The following is a 26,829-nucleotide window of genomic DNA, read 5'->3' on the forward strand; positions in this document are numbered from 1 at the left end:
TGATTCACAGAGGAGAAGAATCCAGCATCACTCTGGTTGTCACATTGCCTGCCCTCGGTCTACTCATCATTTAAATCCTTTTGGCCTGTCTATTGAGCTCAATCTCAACTGCATTCTTCTCCTTTATTCTTTTTTTTTTCTGTCTTATCCATTTCCTCTCAGTCTTTCTCCTGTGCTCTTTGCTACACTAGTATTTTGCTTTTTCCTCTGTCTCTGTCCATGTCTCTTTTGGTCACCTGTACATCTTTGCATGGCAGTAATGATACACAAATGTACACATGCTCACACACTAAGGGCTCTGTCTTCCAGTCAAAGGGAGGGGGGCTCCCAGATTCTTGTGTGGGGCCTCCTCTTGTTTCCTTTCGCGATTCCATTAATATTTATCAGGAGATCAGTAGAGACACCATCTGGCACACGGTGAGGGGCGAGGGGCATACCCATGAGTGGAGCTATCAGACCCCTAAGTTTTTATACGGAGCCAGATCTACGCATTAGTCGTTATGCCCTCACATACAAATATGCTCTTTAGTTTAACATAGGAAACAAACAACACATGGTGACAATTTCATGCTAAATTACACAGCATACACTTGGTTGAACTGTCATCGTCAATCTGAGCTGGCTGTTGGCCGTGGAATGAGGATATTCTCTTTATACTGACACTAAATGGAGGGCATGCTTAAGACATTCATTGTGATGTTTAAGTGATCTGAAATTTTAGGAACATGAGCTACAAAGGAAAGCAGGGTTTTATGCAAAGATACCCTCTTTCATCTCATGGAGAATGAATCACAAAAAAAAATAATAATAATTATCACTCAGTGACCTGAGGTCAAAGGTTTACAATTAGAGGTAACAAATCAAGGGATTCACATCTTAGGTTAAAGGTTACAGTTGCTACTTATTCCTCAACCTGAATGTTAGCAAGAAGCTTTGTAAATGTAATTCTTACCAAAATGCTTTTACAGCTGTAGTTGAAGTCAAAACACTTTAAAGCTATAATTTCCAACAAATTACATCCCAGAGAGGTTTAATCCAATGCTGTACCCAAAACAAGGAATGATATTGACATGTGGTTTGAGTGATAAACAGTTATTAATTTGTATTTTGTGTTTCAGACCTCATACAGCTAGAGCTTACAGATAGCTCTGAGCAAACCCATTCTCTCTCTTTCACACAGAGTGTGTTTCTGAGTGAGATGGAGGGGAGGAGGAATAAAAGAGAAACATGAGAGAGAGAGATAGAGAGTGGGTGGAGAAGACATTGCTGAGTTGTTTTATGTTGATGTTTTACTGTAACAAATAGGTGGGGTATATTTTATTGTGAAACAGTTCAATAGCATACGCCACGTCTCAAATAAAGGCCACCAGGTGGTGCAGTAGTATTTGGCTTTTCACTCTGTTACATGAGAGTCTCTGGTGCCATGATTGGGCCTTTACTAGCTGAGTAGAGAGAAGTTGCTGCCTAAAACTACAATAAATTGACTTTTAATGAATGAGATCCAACTAAATTAAGCACCGTCATATCAGGAGACAGAGAGGATAAAGATTCCTGAACCGGGCATTTTGATGTAGGTACATTAACTTAGAGAAGAGCTCTTTTTTGAATCTATTATAATATGAAAAAAAAATGGGGTAGGATTTGGAGATTTGTTGTGGAGAATATGCTGAAAGCAAAGCATGCCTTTTTGTGCACTTACTAATTTCTGCTTTATTACATGGAGCTGAGTCTTGGTATCCACTTTAACTTAATGTAGAACACAGAGTCCTTTTAGAGTCTTAAGACTCCTCTCAGGCGGTACAGAACTCACTAAGACTGAGGGATGAGGGAACATCTGTTAGTCTTGTACATCGGCCAGATGAGATCTTGCACTGAGCTCTCCATAAAGGAGGTCGCCACCCTTACAAGACCCTTAATTGGAAAACACACCAGTATAAGCGTCTCAGATTAGCTCATCGTACTGGTGTCCTCATCTCAACTTTCACTCATAGTTTACTGTGTCAGGGTGAGTGAGGAGCAGACAGAGAAGGAGAGAGACAGAGAGAGAGGGGCAAAGAGAGAGAGAGAGAGAGAGAGAGAGAGAGGGAAAAAGAGAGAGAGGGAAAGAGGGAGGGATAAAACTGATAGATTTGCTGTAATATGTGTACAAGCCCTGTGTCTCTGAGTTTCTCCAGCATTTACGTGTGTTTCATTCTTGCCCAGGGGTAGAATTGCACACTTCCACAGTATTATTTAAAGATTCTGTAGGCCATGTAACAGTAAATGTCAATGCATCTGAGAGAAATCGAGTCAGGCCTCTGTTTTCCATTTTATGCTTGACTGTATAAAAAAAAACAAAACAAAAAAAACCTTTGCGATCAGGTGTGGCAAAAGGGGCCTCTAGATGTCTGAGTCAGGTAATGTCATAATCAAAGTTTTTGCTACATGTATTCTCACCAGCAACCCCAAGAACAAAAATGTAAAGAAAAGAGCTCAAAAACCCAAGGGTTTTGGCAAACCCATTTCATTGCATTCACGGCATTCATTCACTTACTTTCCATTTCCAGTGCCTGGTGGTGCCAACTCAGTATCTGTTCTTTATGTAAACATTCCTAACAATACTATGCTCTAGATATGATATCAATCTTCATTTTTCCCCCCCTCCACATTGGCTTATTCCTTTAAAGCCTCTCCGTACGACTACGTAAGTATTGTCTCCAAAGAATTTAGAAAGCAGCTCCAGGGAAGAGATAGTATGAACATGTCAGGGCAGGTCTCCAAGGCCTCAGGAGAGGATGAGGGTGAGGCATCTCTTCCCTCCCTCTTCCAGTTTTCTCCTCTGTGTCTCCAGTAAGACTGCTCAGTCATCAGGCTAAAATTAGTGCCCCCTGCAATGCACCAGCACCTCCGGGGGTTTATTGATTAGAGGCAGAACGAAGAAGTTTAGTTTACGTGTCTGAAGGAGCTCAGTAGCCCGTCAGCACGCGTGCACCCGCTCGACATGTCACCAAACATCTTCTCTCCTCAAAACTTTGAAAACCTCTCTCCCCCTTATCCAAAAATACCGCCCCCCCCCCCCCTCCAAGTCTGAGAGTTTCATCAACAGTAGGCTATTAATAGCTTCTGTGCCTGCATCGCTTAGCGCGGCCAATCTAGCGCAGCAGTACTGTGACATTTAAGACTGACTGAAATGTCACATTTTGTTTTCCCCAGAAATTGCCCCATCTTTCATTTTCTTCTTCAGACAAAAAAAATGATAGAGTTTCAGTGCACTTGAGGAGTGTTATGTCTTGAAGATAGTAAAGTGAACTAATTTATAAAAAGAAAAGAAGTCTTTGTATAGGAAACGCAAAGATGTGCAAGATACGCCACCTATCACATTATTATCAAAAGGCATCCCACAATGCATACTGCCCCTCTCTGTTTATTGGATAGCAGTTACTTGCCATTGTCCTTCATTCTGGGATAGTTCAGATTTCATAGCAATTTAAATACTGCACAAAGACGTGAGAGTGCATTTTATTTCTGCTGATGTCCGAACGTATTCTTTGGGGTATTGCTACACTGCGCTGACCTGGTGTTAGCTTATGAGGAGAGTAGCTTACACCACACCTTCCAGTATCCGTTGGTCCCTGAAGACTCGGGGCCATGAAACTGTCAGAGCACAGCTGCACGCCATTAAATGTGGCTGCCTTTAAACCCTGCTATAGTAGAGTAGAGAACACATTCATTACGTTTTATCCACTTTATATTCTACGACCATTACTGGGGAAGTGATTCACAAGGTCACCACACTGGCAAAGGCCAGGTGCCTGGTATTACTGATATTACCCGAGACCAAGCCCTCCTGTTGCAATATGACCTTCAATGGCTTCCTTGGTAATGCAGTAAGGTTTCAACAACTTCCTCAGTAAGACAGTAATGTTTCCTAAGTGAAGCTCTAACTGCATGATTTAATGTGGCCACCAGATACAGTAATGTGTATTGTTGCACAAGAATGTCAGGGAATTAATCCAATCATTGGATGAGGTTCTGGTGGTAGCTTGTAAACACATTTATGATGTGGTATGCAAATGCCAACTCCCTGTCCTTCCACGCTATAAAAATGTGCTCTTTTTGGAGCTAATGCACCTCGTCTGAGTGGAAGTGACATGGATGCACACACATGAATGAGCCGATACTGCGACTGAGAGACTCTAAGGAGCTACCTGCTCCTCGTTTTCAACTGCTCTCACAGCATATGAATAAGAGAGAGAGAGAGAGAGAGAGAGAGAGAGAGAGAGAGAGAGAGAGAGAGGGGGAGAGAGAGAGAGAGAGAGAAGAGAGAGAGAGAGTCTTTGAACATTTCCTGTCCAGTTCTCCCTCAGTTCATCTATATTCATGCAATCAGCATCGGCTGATCAGCTTGTGCCAAAGGGGATTCCGCTTTGAGTTTGCAAAAACAGTAGAAAATCTGACCAGAGAAACGGTGATTTAGTTCTGAAAGAGCTGTTTGGAGGAGTACTTAAGAAAAAAAAAAAATCCAGCCTTTCTGTGGCGAGGAAGGGGCAGCTGTGTGATTACATTAGGCAGCTGTATTGTGTTATTACAGACCGCTTGATTACAATGTGTCAGAGAGGACTGCGTTCATAATGATTCGTGAAAAACAGACTTTACATGAACAAAATCGTTCTATATTTCCGTGATTACAAACAATGTTTTTTGGGTTGCTTTTTTTTTTTTTGCTATGTCCTAAGTAATTTCTGATGATAATTCTAAGCTCAAAATACACACTGTGCTCCTCTCTCAAACAAACAATAAAAAAAAAGTAATCTTTTGTTGTCACCTCCTTTATGTGACTGTTGATCACATAAAGGTAGAAGACTTATATAGTTTAATACTGTAGGGTTAGGGAATTCTTTGTCAGTCTGGCTTTGACTTTGACTCTGTTGAAAACTGTCTATAACAGCATCATTTTAGATCCCTAATTAGCTTTGCCATCCACATGCAACAAGCATCAAGGCCCGCGGCACTGATCACAAGACTGACCGCAGTGTTGGATAACCATGAGATGAAAATTCTACTTTTCTCTTAGGGTACATGAGAGCCAAGTAAACTGTGACCTTCACACACAAATTGTTCAGAAACATTCAGATTGACAGAAAAGTGAGAAACGTCCAACTTTCCACATCCACAGTTCTTACACACTTGAAAATGAGTTCACTGCAAAAAAACGATTAGCATTTTTTGCTACACTGGACTGTAAATGCTACAGATAAAGACAGTTTTGTATTACTGCTCAGAAATGAGTCTGAATTGTGGACATTAACTCCACAAAGAATCTTATAAATCTATTTGCTAAATGGTCTCTCAGTTTGGGTCGGGAAATACAAGTGCTATCCAGCATAAATCATCAAAACCTCTTAATGAAAGAGAGTAAGAGAGAGAAAGTTGCCACAAAGATATAAATATTATAGCAAATTCTTTCCATTGCGGTTAAATGTTTGTCCCCATACAAGCCGGACGCCAGAATTCAGAGAACTTCAGTTTGGAGGTAATTATACACTCATAAACACTAACGCTAGCCCTTGTGGACGGAGTATGAGAGTCATCCAAAAAGCAATTGTGAGAAAGCTTTGTGAGAACAGGAACTGAATATCGGTTTATTGTTTCAATGTTGAACATTTTAAGGCTGAACCTATTCTTGTGTGTCCTGAGAGACAATATAAATATTATTGCTGTGAAAAATCTCTTTCAGGATCCATTAAGAATATAAAAGCCAGCTGAATGACATTCTTAGCACAACTCTTGTTTTTTTTTTTCTCTCTCTTTTTTTCTCTGGCCAGCACTCATCTGAATGAGACGGGCGAAAAGCAATATAACCACGACCATCCTTAGTCCACAGTTCTCGCTGCTCAGTGGTCAGACAGTTAGGCATGATAATGACAAACAAAATTCACCAAGCCTGTATCCTTTTACTTTACCTAATGCACCATGAGAGCTAAACCGAACATTTACGAAATCTTGAGACAACATACCAGTGCATGCATGTTATCACCTCAGCATCTCGTTGCCTGGGGTTTCTAAGAAAGATGCGTATTGTGAAAAAACAGACACAGACGTACTGAAAATGAGAGTTCAGTATGGGAGATGTGCATAGAAGACAGTCTGACGTCCGCCCCCCAGGGCTTTGGAAGCACCGTTTAACCTTTGACCCAGACTTCAACCCGAGATGAAGCTGACAAGCCTGCCTCGTCTTGCTCAGTCTTCCCTATGTGTTTATCGGCAGCAGAGTTTATGTAAGCTTTGCATTCAGCTCATCTGTTAGAGGGCACACTATATTAAAGATGATATGATTACCAGTTTCTTGGTGCACGCTGTCAGAGTTAAACGTCATATTGTCTTACTGTTACTGCAGATATGTGCAGCTTCCACACTGTTGAATCCACGTTATATAAATTAAACGTGTTACTATCCCTGGTACTTCTTTAAACATGTGACTTGATATTTATGCCACTGGGAAAAACTTCGGGGCTGTGATACAAATGCTTTACTCTGCGCATTTTTTTTTTTCCCAGACAGATAATATGGCTTTCTTTTTTACATGCTCAGATGAGAGATGAGACCCTGTAATTTTGAAAGGTGCGCAGTTAGCCAAAGACGGTTGCAACATCTCTAGACGCAAAGACCAGCTGTCCCTCCACAGAAAAAACAAAAAAAGAAAGGCTCTTGAGAGCAGGACCACCTCAGGCTGTGTTAGCTGGAGTGGGTGAGAGCTAGAGGGAGTCTGATGGAGGGTGATTGCTATGTCTGTGACAATAAAAGTAAAAGGGACCCTAAAGAGCAAGAGGTAACATGTTCAGCCCAAGGCTAATATCACTGTAATCCTGGCTCTTCCCCCCCCCCGACACCATCTCAGTGCATCTCTGGGTATGATACGAAAATCTTATTATCACCGAATCCAAAATCAAAATCAGATACGGATTCACTGATTTGAAATATTGTTACAAATTTTGTTGTCAAAAGTGGCTGGTCTTGGTTCTAGGGCGACTATTGGCGTTGAGGTATACTGCATTCGTATCCACAGAATTAACCTGACTGAGACATGCATCGTCAGATCGTCAGCGGTGAACTTTAAAATGGTTATACTTTTTTTTTTTTTATTTATGTAATCTTAAATGAATGTTTGCACGCTGGGTGTTGGCACTTGCTTGCTTCACTACATTTTATGAATATGTAATCAAAAAACATTTTCTTCTATTTCTTTATTTTACTTGGGTATGTATACTAAAGTAAACACACTTTACAGAGCAGACAGTACAGAGAGAGAATGATGTTTTCAGGCATTGAGAGAAATCAGACTCTCATTTGCAGCTATTGTGATATACCCTGAGACAGTCATGTGATTCATTCTTGTATAATTCTTTTTATAATTCTTTACACAGTATCAGTAAAACCAGTATTTTCTTTTTCTTTGCCATGAGTGAGTGTAACCAGCTGTTCTTTTCTCAAGGCTTATTCTAAACATTGTTACATGATACAACAGTGAGAAAAAGCATCTGGAGCAACACATACGTTTTTATACAGCTATAATTTGTGAGGCTGTCTTTGGTAAGACTTGAAAAGTATGTAGATATAAAATATCTGTCTAATGAGATTATATGTCTCTGCTGTTTTGCAAAGAATGAGAATTAAGACATGGATATTTTTATTTTCATGGAAAATGCATGGAGTTGCTCGAAGTGTGATATGCGTTGCCACAAACAATCAACAGTTGTTGAGACGTCTGTATGCCAAGAACCGTGCTCATGTGACTCACTGGAGACGGTGAGTCAGACCCGAATGGGATGAAGACAAGGAACTGATATACCCCTGGTACAGTTTTAAAACCTCCTGAACAACAACAACAAAAAAGTTATGAATAAGGAAGTCTGCAATCTGGCCCATTTATGGTGGAAGTATGGAAATGCATAATATAAATGTTATATTTGGAAAAATATGTTTGTATATTTATGTATCTATGACTGTGTGAGTGATTGTAGCTGTGTGACTGTGTGTGTGCGTGTGTGTATGTGTGTGTGTGTGTGTGTGTGTGTTTCTGTGTGTTTCTGTGTGGGTGTTGGTGATACGTTAACCTATCCTATATCAGAATCACACCATACGCATTAAGCATGAACACAGCTGTTCTCTGTGCTTTTCAAAAAGGATAACTGAATCACACACTCTCTGACACACACACACACACACACACACACACACACACATCTCACCAGCATAGCTTCTGTTGACAACAAACCTGCTGTTCTTTTTTTTTTTTTTAATGTCCAGCCAAAGTATGTGACGTAACTCCTCTTGATAAAATCTTTGTAAGCTCTCAAAGTCTCAAAGATCAACCATCTCTTTATTAAATTTATTTATTTATCATTTTTTTATTTTTGTTTATCTTGATATCTTTATCAATCTCATATGTCTCCCTTAAAGCTTGCCACTTTTTTCTAGTTATGAAAAGAAACATGATTTGCAATAATATAAGTCACATTACTAAAAGTGCGTCTTTCACCTGCGGCTGGCTGAGGGCAAAAATTTCATGAGGAACGAACAGGAATGATCCAGTATACAAATGCAATAGTTATGATCTCATCCTGGAAAAAAAAGCAAAAAAAAAAACCCCACAACAATACAAAACAACAACAAAAAAAAAACCAAGGGTGCTGTGTTTTGTCACTATATGTTTATACATGTTGCTTGGAAGCGCTGGGCATCTGTAGGCCTTTTGTGTTGAAAGCCCCATTAATACTTCCCTAATATGACAATTATACAACACAGACACATCGCGGTCTTACTCTGGGTAAGTTTGTTATTGACAGTGTGACTCACAAAGAGGTTTAGGTAAATAAATCACGAGTCCACATTTCTTTGTAACTGCAGGGAATCTCTTCTCTTGGTTTCTTTGTTATCTTCAGAACACTCAAATAGAGACAATGCAGCAGAGTCTGAAAGTCTTGAGAAGCCTCCACTTAAATGAACCATTATTTCAAATCAACCAACAGGACATTAAGAGGCACTTATTATACATCTTGTGAAACTCTATTTGCTTATCCAGGGCAATAACACATCTTTAAATCTGACTGTATCTGTTACAATTTCCGTTAATGCACTACGTGTATATATCTAAGCTCACCCTGTCCTGAGCTCCGTATCTGAGTCTCTACAAAATAAACCAGCAAATCCAGACTACCCAGTGCTATTCCAAATCCCCCCTCAATGTTTCAAGAATTCTCAAGAACTGGCAAGAATTCTCAGAACTCAACATTTGGTTCCACTCTTTTCAGTAGAGTCTGTTTCAATGAGGTTGAGCATGAGATGTGAGCTGTTGGGTGTCGGGGTAACTCTAACTGGGCTACAGCTGATGTTGAAGCGGTCGCATTTGACATTTGTAGGCAAGCATGCCAGGCTTTGGCCCTTTGGCAGGAACTGCAGACGGCAGCACGTTGACTTTCTTCATTAAGAACAGGGAAATCAAAGCAGTACAGCACGTGTGATGAGTTAGCATCTCAAAGCCAAATCAGTATGTGAGGGACTGACAAGACAACCAGGCATCTCTTGCATGTACCTATTTTGTGCATGGTCAGCTGAAACACTAAAACAAGTCAAGGTCATGATGTCTATCAACTAAATCGTTGATGTTGTTGGACTCTGCTTGTGTGTTCAATGTTTTCTCCAATCTCAGTGGGAAAAGTGAAGTGATTCTGAATTTTCTTTTTTCTTTTTTTTTGCCATTAATAGAATTCAGGCCTTGATTACAAGTACCTTGTGTGTAATTGAATGTAAACTATATATCTTGGATCCCATTCGGTTTGCGTTTCTAAAAGAAACACGTGGGTATCAGTAATGTACATGTGTACTGGTGAACAGGCTGAGCAGGTCTGTGTAAAAGAAAGGCCTTGTTGTGTTGGCAACTGGTCTCTAATATCCTAACTCAATTTGTGTCTGATGGAGGAAATGGCTGCATAGAGCCCCATTACAGTCAGGCACTGAGTGGTTTTTTTATATCAGAAACCTCTCTCTCTCTCTCTCTCTCTCTCTCTCTACCTCTCTCTCTCGGTCAGCATTGTCAGACACACCTACTGTAATGTGGTCAGGACAGTCATAAATCAAAGCTGATTCTCAGTATCTGCCTCATGACATTCTTTAGTACATTACATCCTAGAATTCAGGATTCTACTCAACTCAACTGGCTAATAATCTTGAAACGTTCATGTTATTTCAAATCACTGTCGGTACAGCCCTGGAAGGAACCCCTTTGCTTTAGCTGAACTGAGCCAATGTGCTAACAAAGCAGAATCTAACACCAGAGATGAAGTGTTCAGAACAGACAAATACTCAGTAGATACAATCTAAAGTCCACACTAAGCCTTAATATATTCTCTTGTGAAAATACAGGCCCAGAAAAACAAAGAAAAGCATCATTCTGTGCCTACTACTGTAGCACAATCTTTAAAACACACTCTGTTTGGGAGGAGATGCATCCCAAGTCATTCTAAATAAGTCGCACTCCTTTGAAACAGGAACTTCAAAGTACAAGGGAAAAAAAACATACTCAGTTTTCCTCTCAGAATTGAAGGGGATTATGAGTAGTTAAACATATGGCAATTATTCATAGACTTATCCATATATTTATTCATTATTCAGTATTATGTATCTCAAAGGTGGTGCAGCTTTAGGAAGAAAAAATTACAGTGACAGATCATGCATAAAACAGGGAGTCACAAAGAATGCACAAGGTGAAAAAAAAAACCCCAAAAAGACGCAAGACTTGGTAATGCATTGTGAGGGTTTTTTTTTTTTTCTCGTCCACTGGTTTTCATTTTTTGGAAAGTACTGCTGGTAAGCAAACTCAAGGACATAAAGTTAATCAAGAGAATGAGCTGGTAGTGTCCTCATATAAGCATCATGGTAGTAGCTTTTTCTTTCTTTCTTTCTTTCTTTCTTTCTTTCTTTCTTTCTTTCTTTCTTTCTTTCATATTTACTGAGCATTTTGTTTGATTTTATTTATAAGTCATTTTGGGGAAGCCGTGCTTCTATTTTATAGTCTTCTACTTTTCCTCAGTGTAAGAAAACGAGATAAAGTTTCTTTAGTGTAAGAAAAAGAGATAAAGTTGCCTTTCTCTCGGTGACTGATTACTGTAGCTTCTTCTGTGTGCACGTCACCGCATTCTCTTCAAGAGGGTTTGATTCTGTTTTTCATGTGCACTGATGATTTCTGATTCAAGTTTCTCTACCCACCATTACAGTTTGCACAGCAGTTGGATTCTCTTCCCTACATGTCAGTCGAATGGTCCATCGGTATATATTCCCTTATAAAGCCATCTTAAAAGAGCTCCCTGCTTACCGTTGTTAATGTGCAACCTTTGATCAAAGGAGCAGTTTTTTCCCCCCTTAAACCTACATTGTCTTTGGTTAAAAAAAAAAGAAAGCAAAAAACAAATGCTTTTCATCTCTTTGCAACCTGGGTTTATTAGCTCTTCAAAGTTATCTTACGCCAGACTCCTTTACACCGAGGGTATATGTAAAAATAGGATTAAAGAATATTTGGATGCAGAATGTGTTTGCTTTGTAGCCTAAGGCTTTGACTGCTGTCTCAGTCTCAGTTTGATGTTGTCTGTTGGTAATATTATAATTGAATTGTGAAACTTTTTGCGTTGTTACCATGGCCAGCATTCCTTTGCAAAAGAGATTTTATTTATTTGTTTATTTATTTTACCAGGGGGTTATCTTCTGTGAACAAAAGAGTTTAAGCTGCAACAACTTCATATCAGGATTCCTCCCTGGCCTTGGGATCTCTTTATTCCGGGCTGATAGTCATGGTCAGATCAGTCCAACAGATCATAATCCATATTGTTAGTGAACATAAAAATGTATGTTATAACTGAATAACAGCTTTTCTAACATACAGTGCATTGTTAAAGGTTCATATTTTGTCTGTGTGTTTGTAGCCTCACACAGTCCAGCTGTGAATGCCAGATGCTTGGGAATTTTATCAGAGAAGAAACAATTGTATTGAGTCGACTCGGGTCAAGGAGAGTTGCCTTCAGCAACTGCAAGCAACTGCAACAAAAAGCCTGAAACCAAAAAGCTGGGCTGAGCGAGAGGGAAACGGAGGACACGCACGGAAAACTAGCGAAAAGCAAGAGCAAGGAAGAGAAGGAGAAATTTCCCCACTGAAGCAAAAAAGAAGAGAGATATTCTATTCCATGTTTCAAATGACTCCCAATAATTTATCATATTCAGGACACATGACAACAAAGATTCTCTTTCTAAAATCACTAAAGGCAGTTTTGAACGAATTACGTAGGATATTTTCCTTTATTTGTATGTCTGTGTCTTGGACAATCTGTGCTGCGATAACTGGATGAAAGGGCTTCTTTGTGCTGTGATATAAGCCCATTTCATTGGCTGGGGTAGGTCTTATCTGGTTAAAACACAATGATATATGGTGTGGAACTGGTGTATTGCAGGTAGATTTGTAAAATCATTGTGTGGAAATTGGTCATTTTGTGATTCTCTCTCTCTCACAGACACACACACACACACACACACACGCACACACACACACACACACACACTGTGTGCATAATGGAGAGGAGAGAGTGAGAGATGAGACAGAGAGAGAGAGAGCGCAACAGATAGCTAGGTCTGTGCAGTGTTATATCTGTATGGGAGAAAGCAACTGGTGATCTTAAAAACTCATTCAGAGTGATCATCCATTTCACGGCCCATTAAACAGCATGCTTTGATGCTGCTCTGTGGTGAGAGCAGTAGCACTTCATTCCTGACGGCTGCTCACCCAGTGTTTCTCACGGCTTCAAAATTGGTGTCTTGCTGAGAGCATATGTATCTGTGTGTTAGTGTGTTTGTGTATGTGTGTGTGTGTATGTGTGTGTTTGTGTGTGCGCGCACTTCTGTGCATATTTTGATGTGTCTTTATCTGCACCTGAGTGCCAACACTTGTACATCAGCACTTGAAACAGGCAGCCAAATATTCCACTAAAATAACAAAACCTGAGTGTCAGGGACTCAGCAACGTCAGTTAAAACAACAACAACAACATCAACAATGTTTGAGCAAACCTAAATGACTGAATCTTTCATTTCAATGGCACTCAACCAGTGATAAAAGCTATCATAACTTTACACATGAATGAACTGACATCACTGCGTGTGTATCTGTTTGAGTTTTTGAATATACGTATAGGTATACCTGGGCATGTTTATTTGCTGGGAGTGAGGGAGAGAGAGAGCGACGAGTGATTTAAGATCAGGTTTAATCCATTAGTGTTGCTATAAATACACATGCTCGCGTATTAGTTTACGGTAAAAAGGTCAGACAGACACAGGAACCTTACATTCATAGTCATACTGAATCTTATGACCGTATGCCTGTACATTGTGCAAGCATTGCAGTTCCTCATTGTTGTGTAATAATAAACACAGTTGAGAGAGAGCTGGTGCCTTTCTCTGGAGTCGTTTTACTCTCTCATGATGCAGCAGTCCTGCCTTTTTTTATATCGTGTTTGGAAATTTCATGCTGGGTCTTTAGAAATGTCTGAAAATGGACCACACACTTAGTTTCTATTGGAGAAAAAGCCAACAGGTTTGGATGGGGAAAGGCTATTTAAGAGGATTTCTCCCAAGACGAGAGCGAAAACCTCTAACTTACTTCTTCTTGAACAGAGTTGCTGGCAATGTTTGGGTGTGTTCAGCACTCAAAAACAAAACAAAACAAAACAAAATTAAACAAAACAAAACTGAATGACGAATAAAATAAGTCAAAGTGACACCGCAGTGAAAAGAATCTACCTTGGCTGCACTTTGGTGTTTGAATGTCATGTTTACAGCATGTTTAGACAGCCATCTTCACCTTTAACTGCCCCACTATCACACTGTGCAGCTCTCAGTGTAAAACAACCAAGGATTACCTCATAAATATAGATTTATGTCATCAGTATCCACCCTATTCCACAAACAGAGAAGAGAGGAAATAAATAGACATTGTTTAAAGATGGGACTGAGGATAAGATGCTTTCCCATGTGTTACCTTTTCTGCCTGTCTCTCCATGTGGAAATACTGAATCATGACATTCAGTCACCAAACTGTTCCCTTACACAACAATAGGGGCATTGCCATAATGTTTTGTGAATGTATGTCTTTGTGTCGGGGAGAAACCAGCCGCGTTAAGTCTTCCAAATAATGAAGGGTTACAGCCAGAGCTATAAAACACGCCACAGCACAATATCGTTCTGATTGAATAAAGGGACAAAAATAGGTTGTTATTTTTGAGAAAGGGTGAGAACAGTTCCGTTCCTTCCAAAACATGACGGCGAATCACTTTATCCAACCATTTGATGTTGATCGTTATCTTCAAATGCGCTGAATCACTGGGTACCGGACACTTCATTTCAGCCCCGACCCGGCCATAGAACCACTCTAGTGTTTCATCACTGCATTACACATGCCAAGAAAACCCATCTGCTCGGAGCCCTCTTATTTCTCTATAGCTTCCTGTTAACAGTGACCACGACTACTACCCCCCACCCCCCATCCCGTCTCTTTTCATCGCCTCGGTCAATCTCAACACTATTCACAGTGAACATGAATCTGTCCGAGAATCCAAAGAATTATGTCTGAGCGTTAAATCGCAAAAGCACATGACTTATGGCACAATCCTAACTTAAAGATAAGACACGAACCTCCACTGTGCAACCTCTGTTCTAGCTCTGCTACTCCCCAGAGTCAGGGCTCTGACTGACAGGATAAGAAAAGTCTATGTATACACCGGTCCCAGACAGATCTGTGCTTTATCAGACCGACTAGAGATTCTTGCTGGTCTCTGTGGATATTCTACGTAGAGAAACGGTGGGACAAGGTTTTCGTTTTCAGAAAAAGTGCCCTGGAACAGGGTGACAGAGTGGAGTTGAATTTCAAGGAAATTAATCATCTTTACCCAGTGTGGTGTCCAGACATAACTAAACCAAACATAGACACACACACACACACACACACACACACACACAGACACACACACACTTGTGTGGCCATAACAGGACCAGCTCCTGATGTGTGGTGGGTTCATTCACGCGTGAGGAGACAGACTGGTATGTTGGAATGCATTAAGATTCAAGCTGTCTGAATAAGCCCCTCTCCCTATGAATGAGTGAAAGTATGCACGTCAAACAATCCAAGACAGCCAGGGAGCACATCAGTACATTGTAGCTAATGTTTTCGCACATGGCCCCTTAAGTCTCCGAACACACCAGTTTGACTGGCCTGGACAAAGAGACCAGACCGCAGAAAGTTTGGCCAGAATCTCTTAGTCTCTGGATTAAAAGAAGTGATCTTAATGTTTGACGCTAAGACAGGTTATGCCTTCAGGATTAGCAGCAGTTTTGTGCAGAGAGAGAGAGAGAGAGACAGAGATGACATAGACATCTAACATAGATCATGCCTGATAATCCCAAAGCATCACAAAAGGCAAGTCTTTGCAATGAAATGGGTTTTTTTTTTTTCTCTTAATGACAGGATTTATCATAAAAGCATAATTGGCTTTGTACAGGCAGTGACTGGTAAAAAAAAAAAAAAAAGTGAGCACCCATACAAAGCCCAGCAGGTGAGAGGGGAGGAAAAGTTACGCTATTCTTAAGTTTGATGAATATTTGACCCATTCTTAAGATCTTTCTTGAAGATAAGACACACTACTGAGGCACCAAAACTGAATGATTGTTTTGAATACAGACTCTGAGCATCAGCTAATCGGTCACATGTATCATTCACATTCCTCACTGTGCTTTTCCCACTTTCTGTTGAAAACAGAAGCTTACCAAACATTCCCCTGTGATTTTAAATCGCAGTGAATCAACTGTCTTAGGCAAACGCTCAAAGCTCAGCTCCACAGTTCTGAACTTTTTATTGCTTGCATGTGCCTATAACTCAATGTGTACAAGGAATCCTCTCACAAAGGCGTCCTTGTATACAAACTCAACCAAATTAAAAAAAAAAAAAAAAAGAAAAGAAAAGAAAAAAAAAGGCAAATGGAAAATCCGATAGCAATACAGTGCTCTGAAACAGTGCTCTGATATTAACCTGTCTATCTGCTTTAATATGGCTGTAGAAAGCGAGAAGGCAATGTGAGTGACTGACATGAAACAGGTTTGTGATGCTTTTTTTTCATTTCTGATTGACACGTTCAGCCCTCCTTAGCCCACGAAACAAGTTTTATGAGGCTAAGAAAAATACAGCACCTAAAGCACATTTTCTTCTCTTTCTCTTTTTCTCTTTAACAAACGCACTCATACACTCAGACAAATTCACTGAAACGCAAAAACTCTGTCTATGGAGCCTAAATTTATTCTACAGAAATGGCATTCACACGGTTCAGGTTTTAAATTTTTAAAACGTAATGTCCATCTAATTTTGGAGCTGAGCGACATGTATTAGGATGCAAAGAGTTGTACTCTTAAAGGTTAAATAAGATACTCTCCGACAATGATTTTAAATTTAACTTATTGCACATCACTGTGCAGCGAAAGAAAAACTCGAAAACTCAGAGATCATGGCACAAGCCCTCGCATCAGGGACTTTCAATCTTTCACCTCACTGATGCCTTCCACGTTTTAGTGGAGCAAAATCACATAAGGCAAATGAAAAAAAAACAAAACAAAACAAAACAACCCCCCCCATCAAACAAACAAACAAACAAACAAACAAACAAACAAACAAAAACCACGAGTCTTTGCCACCACACACTTTTTCCTATCAGCCAATCTGTTCATTATCAGAGAAGTGGTTCTCCCCTACCTGCTTTCAGTTTGTCCACTCGCCCAAAATGCCAGAGCGTTTTCACCTTGCTTGGGTTGGGTTTGCCCTGCAGCCTCTTCCTGCTGATGGAGTTCCCCATAGCACTATTCTTGGCCTTCAAGAGACTCCAGCATCACTATCCATAGACGGACCCTTACAACCGCATCTGGGCCTGCCTACCACTGTTGTCTCTGGCTTGCTCTGTTTTCTCTGGCTTCCTCTTTCTCAGTACTCAGTGCTGTAGATGCATTCGTAGGAACACTGCTATCCCACCCTGAGTGTTTTTTTTCCCTGTAATCCAGCCTGTGTATGTCTGTGTGCATGTGTGTGTGTCTGTATGTCTGTGTGTGTGTGTGTGTGTGTCAGTGAGTGTACAGTCAGTGCCTGAGTGTGCACGCCTATCTTTTTCCCTTCCTCCCTCATTCAAATCACTCTGATCCCAGCGAAGATCAGTTGTAGCTTGCCTCCACCACTCAGAGCGTGGAGAAGGAAGGACTTCATTTGCTCCCAGTGGCTCTGCCCACTTCTTAAACACACACACACACTCACACACACACACACACTGACTGCCTGTATTTTTACTCTCATCAGCATTATGTAGAAGATCACAGGGTTGACATGGTTTGTACGACATCCTTTAAAGCTGTCAGTCTTCCCCACGCCCCTCCCCCCTACCCCCCCTCCTGTCTTTTCCTTAAAGATCTGGCTTCATTGCAGCGTGTGCCTTAGCTTGCTCCAGTGCAAGTTCTGGTTCTATGATGAAATAAATAAGATGCATGCTCTGACTATATGTGCCCCGCCCAGGAACATCCTGACGTCACAGAGCCTACACTCGGAGCCCCCTAAGCGCGCCATAGACCCCCTGTGTCCTGCTCTAAGTACAGTACCGTGGTGCTGTTTACTGCAGTCATAAAGGGCAAGGATTACCTTTTTGGCTGTTATTATTCCAATGGAATTCCCATTCACTCTGTGAGTCAATAGCTCTGCCCAGGTTCTCTGTCTCTTCCTCTTGTTTATCTCTGCGGTCAGGAAACCCAATATTCCACTGGACCTGCCCTTTTATCCTACATGGAGCTTTGTAAATCTGTTTCAAAATTTTTTTTTTCCCCCTGATGTCACTAAAGCTCAGTCTCTATACACAGTCACCTGAGCAAAAAAAAAAAAAAAAGAAAAAAAAAAAGCTTGTATTTTGCCCCATAAATCATCCATAAGATGGCCACAGTACATAACAGTACATAACAAATTAAAATAAATATTTAAAGTAATAGCAGTGACAGACTGAAAAGTAACCAGTGGTTCTGAATTATATGTCTAAGGTGCATGATGAGAGAATGCATCTGACTCTTAGCTAGTGACCAGACACTCAACCCATCCACTATTAAGTTAGAACGTTTTAACTGAAACTAACGATGAGTCAGCCACAGAATGTGTGTTTTGCCTTCACCTTTCTCTGTCGAGTGACGACGAAATCATAACTGATTATGACAAGGTCAGAATCTGATCTCACTTTAAAGGGGTTTTTAAAGCTTCCTGAGAACTCAGTGATAGAACGAACCAGAACTTTTGTATATTTTTGTGGCTTGTCTGGCTCTTTCTGAACACCAGACATAAAGGGCATTAAGAACAGGCATTTTTTTCTTTGTCTTCAACAATTAAGTAGAAGTAGAAAACTGCCCATGGGGGTTGAGAGGGAGAAAGGAGATAGAGAGGGGAGGGAGGTGTTGGGAGCTGTGGAGAAGGAATGCAGCTGACCTTTTTCAGGTACAGTTTGGCCCTCAATCCCTCCTCTCCCCCTCCCGCCTCCTCCTTCTCGCCGTCCCAGCCAATCTGCAGATGTGAGCACATGCTTCGTAAATCCCATCTGATAAGAATAGAAAGTCCTGCGGGGTTTCTGGACGGGGGCGAGGCGGTGGTATTGTAAACAGCCTAAAATCCTTGTGATGCTGGGACTTTACTGTACAAGCGAACGAAACTAACTCACGCAGAGAGAGTGAGAGAGAGAGAGAGAGAGAGAGAGTATTATTGAAACAGCATTTCAGTGCAGAAAACAGACATCATATCACTAAATGTTTGCTGTCCGAAGCCATAGGTTTTGTGTCCCTGAGTTTCCTGGCACTAACCTTACCCTAGACAGTGATACAATGGCGAGGTCCCGTCTCTGGAAATCCAGAACGTTTTCTTTTCCTTGCCAAAATCTAATGGAATGCTCTGAAGCGTTGGATCATACCTTCAGTAGTTTGTCGTCTGATGTAGCAGATCTGACATGGTAAAGAAAAGATGCCAAGAACATTGTCTGACATCAGTCAGCTGGGGGGTGGGGGAGGGGTGTCGTCTCATTCATCTCCTGTAAATGTGGCCAACAAAAGTTGCATTCCATATAGTCAAGACTGTTCCATCTGTTAGATAGGCAGCACAGGATATTACTTAGCTTTGATTTATAAACTGTGGCAAAGTCATTTCTGCAAAAGCTTTGTTATGCCTCCTTATCTGACTGTCCTTTACTGAGTGTGCTTTGTGAAATCTCTCCTCCAACAGATCTCCCACAGTGGCTCAGCGGGATATGTTGCCTGAGGTAGAAAAAGACTAATCACTGGGCACAGGGGGGAATTTGGCTGCCATTTCCAGCTTCTGCCACTCATCTCCCACTTCCGTTCACTGTGGACGCAAAAACAAAGGGATGCTATCGCGCGATACGTTAGTCAAATAGCACGGCTACAGCTCGTTATCGCGGTTGTCACAGTAACCAGGTAGCTCAGGCAGAGCTGATGAACGTGGCGTTCTGAATAGCCAAGGAATGTCATTTATAGTGAATGTGTGAGCATATTTAGGTGTGCGCGTGTGTGTGTGTGTATGTGTGTTCGTGCGTGTTTGATGGGTTGAAGCAGAGGTGGGTCCCCCGTCTGCGTGTGATCTCAAGCTTGGTGAAGCTCAAGTTTGAGCTGAGCTCATAGAACTTTACCTACACGGAAAGTACAACTGATACTTTTTTCTGGACTGTTGCCAAAAAAAAAATAGTGTACAGTATGCGTCAATGCCGGAGGAAATATGCACTCATGTTCTGTATGTATGGAACCACACGTCAGCACAACAGCAAGCAATGGACTGTATGCAAATGCCAAAGCTTCCTACGCCTGCAGCCATGAACGATCTGATTAACAAATATTGCTCTTCATTCACTGATATTATATTATTATAAGAGGTCTCTCAGAGAGAAGGTGGAGATGGCTACTTCTGCTTTATGCTGTCCTCTTGTGGTTATAATCTGATATAGCTCGGCTAACTCTGCCTTCTGTAGAGCAGGATTTACGGGAATGCTTGACAGTAACTCTTTCGTTTGATATAATACTGAGTAAAACTAACGGGGAAAAAATCCCTTTGAACATTCTGATGCGCTGAGATGTCCGCACTCACAGATTCGCGATTGTGCTAAATGTGCAGGAGTTCTACCACGCTGGAATGTAGTTTGAAATCCAACCGGCATCAAATCAAATTCCATCCACCTGCGTTCCGGCTGGTCTGCAGTTAAACGCAGCGAAAGTTTATCCAGGGGCTGGCAGACGGTCAGATGACCCACCTGGTGCCAACCTAACTGCCCGCCCCCTCACCTCATCTCAGACTTCTCTAAAAGTCATACCAAAAGACTTTTTTATGTTTTGTTTTTTTTCGTTTTTTTTTTTTGTTTATGTTGTTCTTTCTGCTGAGGTGTGCCATGACACTGGAGTGTACTGTACTATAGTGTGAGACAGGAACAGGGAAGATGGATACCGCATACAGTCTTAAGTCCTTAAATCTTTATCTTGTTGTGTTTATTTACCTTTAAATGTTCTCATTCCTAGCGTGTTTTTACTGAGCTGATCTTGCTGAGCTCTGAAGGACACAGGTATGATGGAGGGGTCACGGCCTGAGATGATCTGATAACTCATTATGGGAACTGCTATGACACTTTGCATTCAGCAGAACTGAGCCACGCAGTCAGTCAGGTGGAGAAAAAGAAAACAAAAGCAGACAAAGACCAGAGCGTGGAAAAAAAATGTAAGATGCACAATGCATATCTAATAATGTGTGGAGTCAAATAACTGAAATGAACCTACAGCAATGGGCAGTTTGCCCGATACAAGTTTGTTCATTAAACGAAATCAATTTTATATTATTCTATGATTCTTTTTAAATGAGATGCCAGCATATACCACCAAAGCAAAAGGGTATACTAAGTTCACCATGCTTGCTTAAAACAGAACACTGGTACCTCCTCTTGTTAGTTAACCTAGCGACCTTTTGACTATGAACTGTATAATGAGAGGGAGTGTGTGTGTGTGTGTATGAGAGAGAGAGAGACAGAGAGAGAGAGAGAGAGAGAGAGAGAGAGAGAAAGAGAGAATGATAGAGACGCTCTCAGAACAGGAAGACGATTTATTGCTTCTATGGTGATTTACTGTATTCCTGTTATTCCTGGTAATAGAATAATGGACCTGGACTTGGAGTGTATGTCCTCCCATTGACGAGGGACCATTGCGTGTGTGTGTGTGTGTGTGTGTGTGTTTATCTGTGCCTGTCTGTTTGTCTGAGTGTGTCAGACAAGTATTGGGTGTAACCAGCATGACCTTGTCTGAGGTTAGAAAGCCTTGGCAGTCACAATACAGAAATGTTCCATAAACGCTGTGATTACTCTCTGGAGCTCCCAGTTCACTTTCAGATCCAGTTCAACCTACTATCTTTTAGCCTTCTCACTGGGGTGATATTCCTCCAACCAACCAACGTCTCTAGCCAGCATCAAATATCCAAACTGTGGACTTTCCAGTATGGGCCAAGGTACAACCCCATGACGATGGACTTCAACTATGTAGGATCTGACTACACGGATTAGCCAGTTAAATTTATCCCCTAATTTTGACATTCATAGAGGTGTGTGAGATCTCCTAGCTTTACTTTCTGTGGCAGGTTTATGGTAACAAAAAGACTTAATGGTTTCTTATGTAATCGAAGATTGACTCGGTGTTGGGTCTATTTATAAGTCATAAAAGTTGAGAACGGTTACAAAGCTGCTAGCACAGCTAAGAAAAGAGAGAATGAGAGAGGGGGGAGAGACAGAGAGAGAGAGAGAGAGAGAGAGAGAGAGAAGAAGAAGGCTGGTTTCGTTGAGGTAAACAATCATCACGTGTTAACAGGTGTATCCATTAGCTCTTACATAACACACATCACACGCATTTAGACTCATGAGACATCCAAGTCAACTCAGAGTTATAAACTTTTGAATACATCGAGAATGTTTCCAGTGGATGAACTACCAATTATCTAAATCTCCAAATCTCTGTCTGATCGAGTTCCCCAGTAACAGCTTAAAAATGCAAAGATTTACAATACATTTAGAGTTAAAAGGAAGCGCAAACACTGTCAAACTGACCTCTGTATCTGGCAGGTGCAGTCAAAGCCTCTCTGAATAGGGTTGAACAGACAAGTCTAATTAGGAGAAATGAGAGAGAAAAGAGTCTGGTCTGAGCCACTCCGCAAATACGGAGCCTGAAGACCAAACACTTCGTTTTCTTTCATTTTCTTACTTTTTCAACATTCTTTTGGCCCTGCTGGGACTTTGTTAAGTTCACAGTTTGCTCCCTTGTTGGCTTTCTAAACCTCATCTTCAGTCCTACGTTCCCTTGAGGGGGTGGGGGGAGGAGGGAGGCCTTCAGAAATTTTCTGTCTTCTCCCTGAAGTCACACACGACCACTATCTGATGTACGCTGAGCCCGTATATCACATTCTCTGGCTATCATTAATCTTTAAGTCCTTCCTTTTTTCTCTGTTTAATTACACTGCTCTCAGATTTCACCCCTCTCTCTTGTTTGCCTCTCCCTGGTCACGTCATTGCTGATAATAAATTGATGTCACATTTATCTGGGCAATAAGGGCGACTGGATGGGTGCATTCTGCCGCACACGGGAAAAATAAGGATGAACAAAAACTTTCTGCTCTTGCCTATCAAAAAGGGAACACCCTGCTACCTGGATACGAACTGAGTAAAGCAGACCTTTGAACGTCTGCACGCACCACAAAGAGTCGTTAAACGAAGAGCGTCACATACATTTGATTTTATGCTGTTGGTTTCAAGGCTACTGGTCAGCACTAAAGAGTGGGATTTTCTCGCTGCCATCACAGAAAAGTCATCAGATCAGATGAGAAGGACAAATTTAATCATCTGCCTCTTGCTATCTCCCAGAAGTACTTTGAATTAATCGAACTGGTGGAGGTTTTAGATAAACTACAAAGTGAAGCATGACTCCACCTGGATGAAGACACAGGGAATCCCACACAATGACCTCACCTCCCTGTAAGCCTCCAGGCCGGAAAAAGAGCGCCCTTTGGGAGGGAGGGAGGGTCTGGACAGGGGCAGTGAAACAAAGTGGAACACAGTGAAACGAGGGTGACGCAATGGGTTAGCGCTGCGCTATCTCTCCCCCCCTTGGCTCAGAGATGTGCTCACATTGGTCTGAAAGAGAACAGCGTGCCTGACTCCCCAAACCTACTGAGCCAGAGTAGCCGCTGTTTTCCATATAGATGTGTATGGATATACGCACAGCACACTGCATACAAATACACATTCAGTATCTCTTAATGCAGTCAATTGAAAGGGTTGACAAAAGCGAACTCTCTCTCTCTCTGAGTCCTTCCAGTATGAATGGAAAGTAAGGGGTTTTGTCTAAATAGTGCTGTGTAGTGCAGTCCATAATAAACTGTAATAAGCAGTAATGAGTAGCTGAATTGGCTAACTGTATGAGTGTGTAATTTGGTCACCCTGTAATTCTGCAGTGGAGGAATCTTTGAGGAGAATGAAGAGAGAGAGAGAAAGAGACAAACAGACAGAGAGAAAGAGAGAATTGGGGGGGGTAGGGGGTGGTAGAGAAGAGGGCCGGGGTGCTCTAATTAAAAAAGCGTTTAATAAAGAATCTGCCCTCGGTCATCTCTCAGGCTCAATAAAGCATTGTACTTTTCTAATCTCCATGCTGAATCACACAGCTCTGTCCAGATCTTGGCTCTCATCCTTGGCCCTCCCAGTGGATCAAAGAATTTAATCATTAAAAACGAACGGGGTTCTCTATAAATTGTTCATTCGAAAGAGAGCGAGAGTCTGAGTGTTTCCAAAGATTTCTTTCTGTTACTTATAGAGAAAGTTCAGCTGAATTTACAAGTTTTCTCAGAATAGCTTCAAGAGGATAGTGTTCGGAACATGTTGCCAACTCATGTTTGTGTCTGAGCGAGGGGGGTAGGGGGGTGGGGGGTGGGGGGGAGAGGAAAACATTCAAGGCTGTCTTTTGTCACATTTTTTTTTCTGCTTTTCAGGTTAGACCACCACCACTCTGAAGTGACCAAGCAGGTTTTAAAGAGTGAGTCCCTGAGAGAATTCGGTGGATCTTCGTTGGGCCATTATTGATTAAAGCATGCGCCCTTCTATGGCCCTCTCACAGTTTACAGTGGGTATATAAGAGTGATTGGTCTGATTCTGTGTGCAAATCTGACCCTGGCACTGTATACAGCACCTTACGGTAAAGAAGCTCAATACAACATTGTCAGTGATGGCAGCGCTGGAGGCTGCATATGAACCATGTCTAGGGTGAACCACATAGACATTATTGTCTGTATCTACCACAGTCAGGTATTGACAGCCATAAACAAAGTGTACAGATTTTAAAGATATATCTATCAGTTTCATATACTGCTCCCCAAACACACATGGTTACTGCAGTTGAAACACATTGGTCAACTATAATATGAAACTGATCTCTGTCATCTAGGTGCATACATTCAACCTCCCCTTTATTTTTTCACCTGACTGTCAAAGAAAGTCAAAAGGGGAGCCATTGAATCAAAAACAAGACTTACACGCATAAAGACACCTGCTATGACAGAGCTGTCAGATCAATGGCAGTGGTGTGCTCTGCTTGACAATCACGTGATGAAGCTTCAAACATAATAAACCATTAGGACCCAACAGGAGACTCAGTGAAGAGACAAAGTCCAGAAGATTTCAAAATATATGAGGTGATTCACCACAGCAAATGACATCAACACAAGTGACAAGCCCAAATTCCAGCACTTTTGTTCCATTTATTTGTCCTTTTTGACACCGAGTACCAAATTGTAGTGACTCAGGTCAAGCAGAAGATTCTAAAAAAAGATATCTGATGTTTTAGCGCAATTCATTGTGTGGCATTCAGTTCCTGAGGTTCTGAAAGACCAATCAAAAGCTTTGCTCTCACGCCTCACTTACCTTTAGAGGGTTCTTGGTTGGGTTGAACCTGTTTGCTGATGCTGCTCTCCGCTGGTCGGACGCCTTGGCCTGCACGACTCAGTCCGTTACTAAAGCTTCTTTTTCTCTTGGTACCTCTGAGCCAGCTGAACGCCCGTCCCAGGGATGAACCTCGCTTCTTCTTGCTCTTGTTTGACCTGTTTTGCTGGGCTAAGATCTCAGTAATGTCCCTGGGTACCAGGTCCCCGGTGGAAGTGTTCTTGGACATCCTGAGACCTAAGGGTCCCCTGACTCCCAGTCTCACCCACCTAACCAACACAGAGAGAAAATATGAGAGAGAGAGAGAGGCAGGGAGACTTTCATGAAATATTCTTAGTGTCCGAGATACAAGACTATAGCAGCGTGGAAAGGTTTCAAGACAGCCAGACCAGAGTAAGAGACAGAACGAAGGAGAAAGAAAAGAAAACAAATAAAGCAAAAGTATTGCAATGTTTGACAAAGCTCCAGCTCACAGCTGCAATGACAGCAACCACAACAACAACTGGAATCCAGAAGTGTCCCCTCTTATTTATCCGATTCCTTTACTGTAGGATCAGATGGAGCTCCCAGTCTATACAGGGCTCACACGTGTTTTGTATCAGGCACTTGTAAGTCTCTGGCAATCCGCTTCATGCCAACATTCACGTGCAAATGTAGCCCTCTCTCTTCCTTCTGAAAGCACATCTTTCTGCCTCTTATTTACGCAAGCAGAGCGGAAAAAATGAAAGACAGAACAAAAGTGAAGAAGTGAAAAAACTTCTGCACAGAAGTGCAGAAATGTAGTAAAAAAAATGCGGCATTCACCCAAATGCGAAAAGTATATAGCAGTAAAAACAAAGTATGACACTTTTTTTTTTTTTACGGTTTTCCTTATTCTAGTCTCTGATACAACAGGGAAGTCTTTCTGCAAGTCAGTGTGCTCTATTCAGACAGGCAAATTTCCCAATAAGCTGACAGAGCAATTAAAACACACACACACATACACACACACACACACACACACACACACACCGATCCATCCGGAGGCACATAAACTACCACAGATACATTTACACATTCAAGTGTGAGTTAACATACATAAGCAAACAAGAGACTGATGAACTCATTCACACAAAATTGTTCAGATTCTGATGCAGCTACAGAAAAATGTACACACACAAACACACACACACACACACACACACACACACACACACACACACACAAAATAAACCTCCAGAGGTAATCTTGCCTTCTCTTGTCCTCTTTTCTGCTTTTGTCTTTCACCGTCCTTTCTGGTGGTGCTGTGCTGTCCTGTTTGTTCAGCTTTTTAGGGGTGAGTGAAGCTCCATGCTGCTCCTAGCCCTTCCCTCCCAGTTCCAGCTCCTGCTCTGGACTGGACACTATTCAAGTCTCTGTAGCTCACATGTGTATTCTAGTTTGCTGTGTTTCACAATGAATAGCTCCCACCCACTCTCTCTCTCTCCCTCTCTCTCTCTCTCTCTCTCTGCCTCTCCCTCTCCCTCTCCCTTTCTCTCTCTGTCTCTCTCTCCCTCTCTCTCTCTCTTTCTTTCTCTCTCTCTCTGTCTCACTCACAAAAACACCACACACAAATATACCCACACGCCCCCTTTTATTTCCTTCTGCCTTCACTCATCATACTCAGACAGCGTCTTTCTATTCCTCTTCCTCTCTCACCTCATTTTTTATGTCTCCATTTCACAGTCTCTCTCTTTTCCTTAACAGGATTCACTGACAGA

General features: G+C 41.5%; 1 protein-coding gene across 1 annotated transcript in view; it reads right to left on the bottom strand.

Annotated features, from left to right (window-relative positions):
* Positions 1-25,319, bottom strand: part of nhsl3 (NHS like 3) — a 36,031-nt gene extending 10,712 nt beyond the window's left edge. Inside the window, exon 1 of the mRNA XM_030788481.1 lies at positions 25,073-25,319. Within this exon, the coding sequence (XP_030644341.1) occupies positions 25,073-25,319 (247 nt within the window). The remainder of the gene's footprint in view (positions 1-25,072) is intronic.
* Positions 25,320-26,829: the final 1,510 nt, after the last annotated feature.

This window comes from Chanos chanos, chromosome 12 (assembly GCF_902362185.1).
Source record: "Chanos chanos chromosome 12, fChaCha1.1, whole genome shotgun sequence".
In the NCBI taxonomy this organism is placed as follows: Eukaryota; Metazoa; Chordata; class Actinopteri; order Gonorynchiformes; family Chanidae; genus Chanos; species Chanos chanos.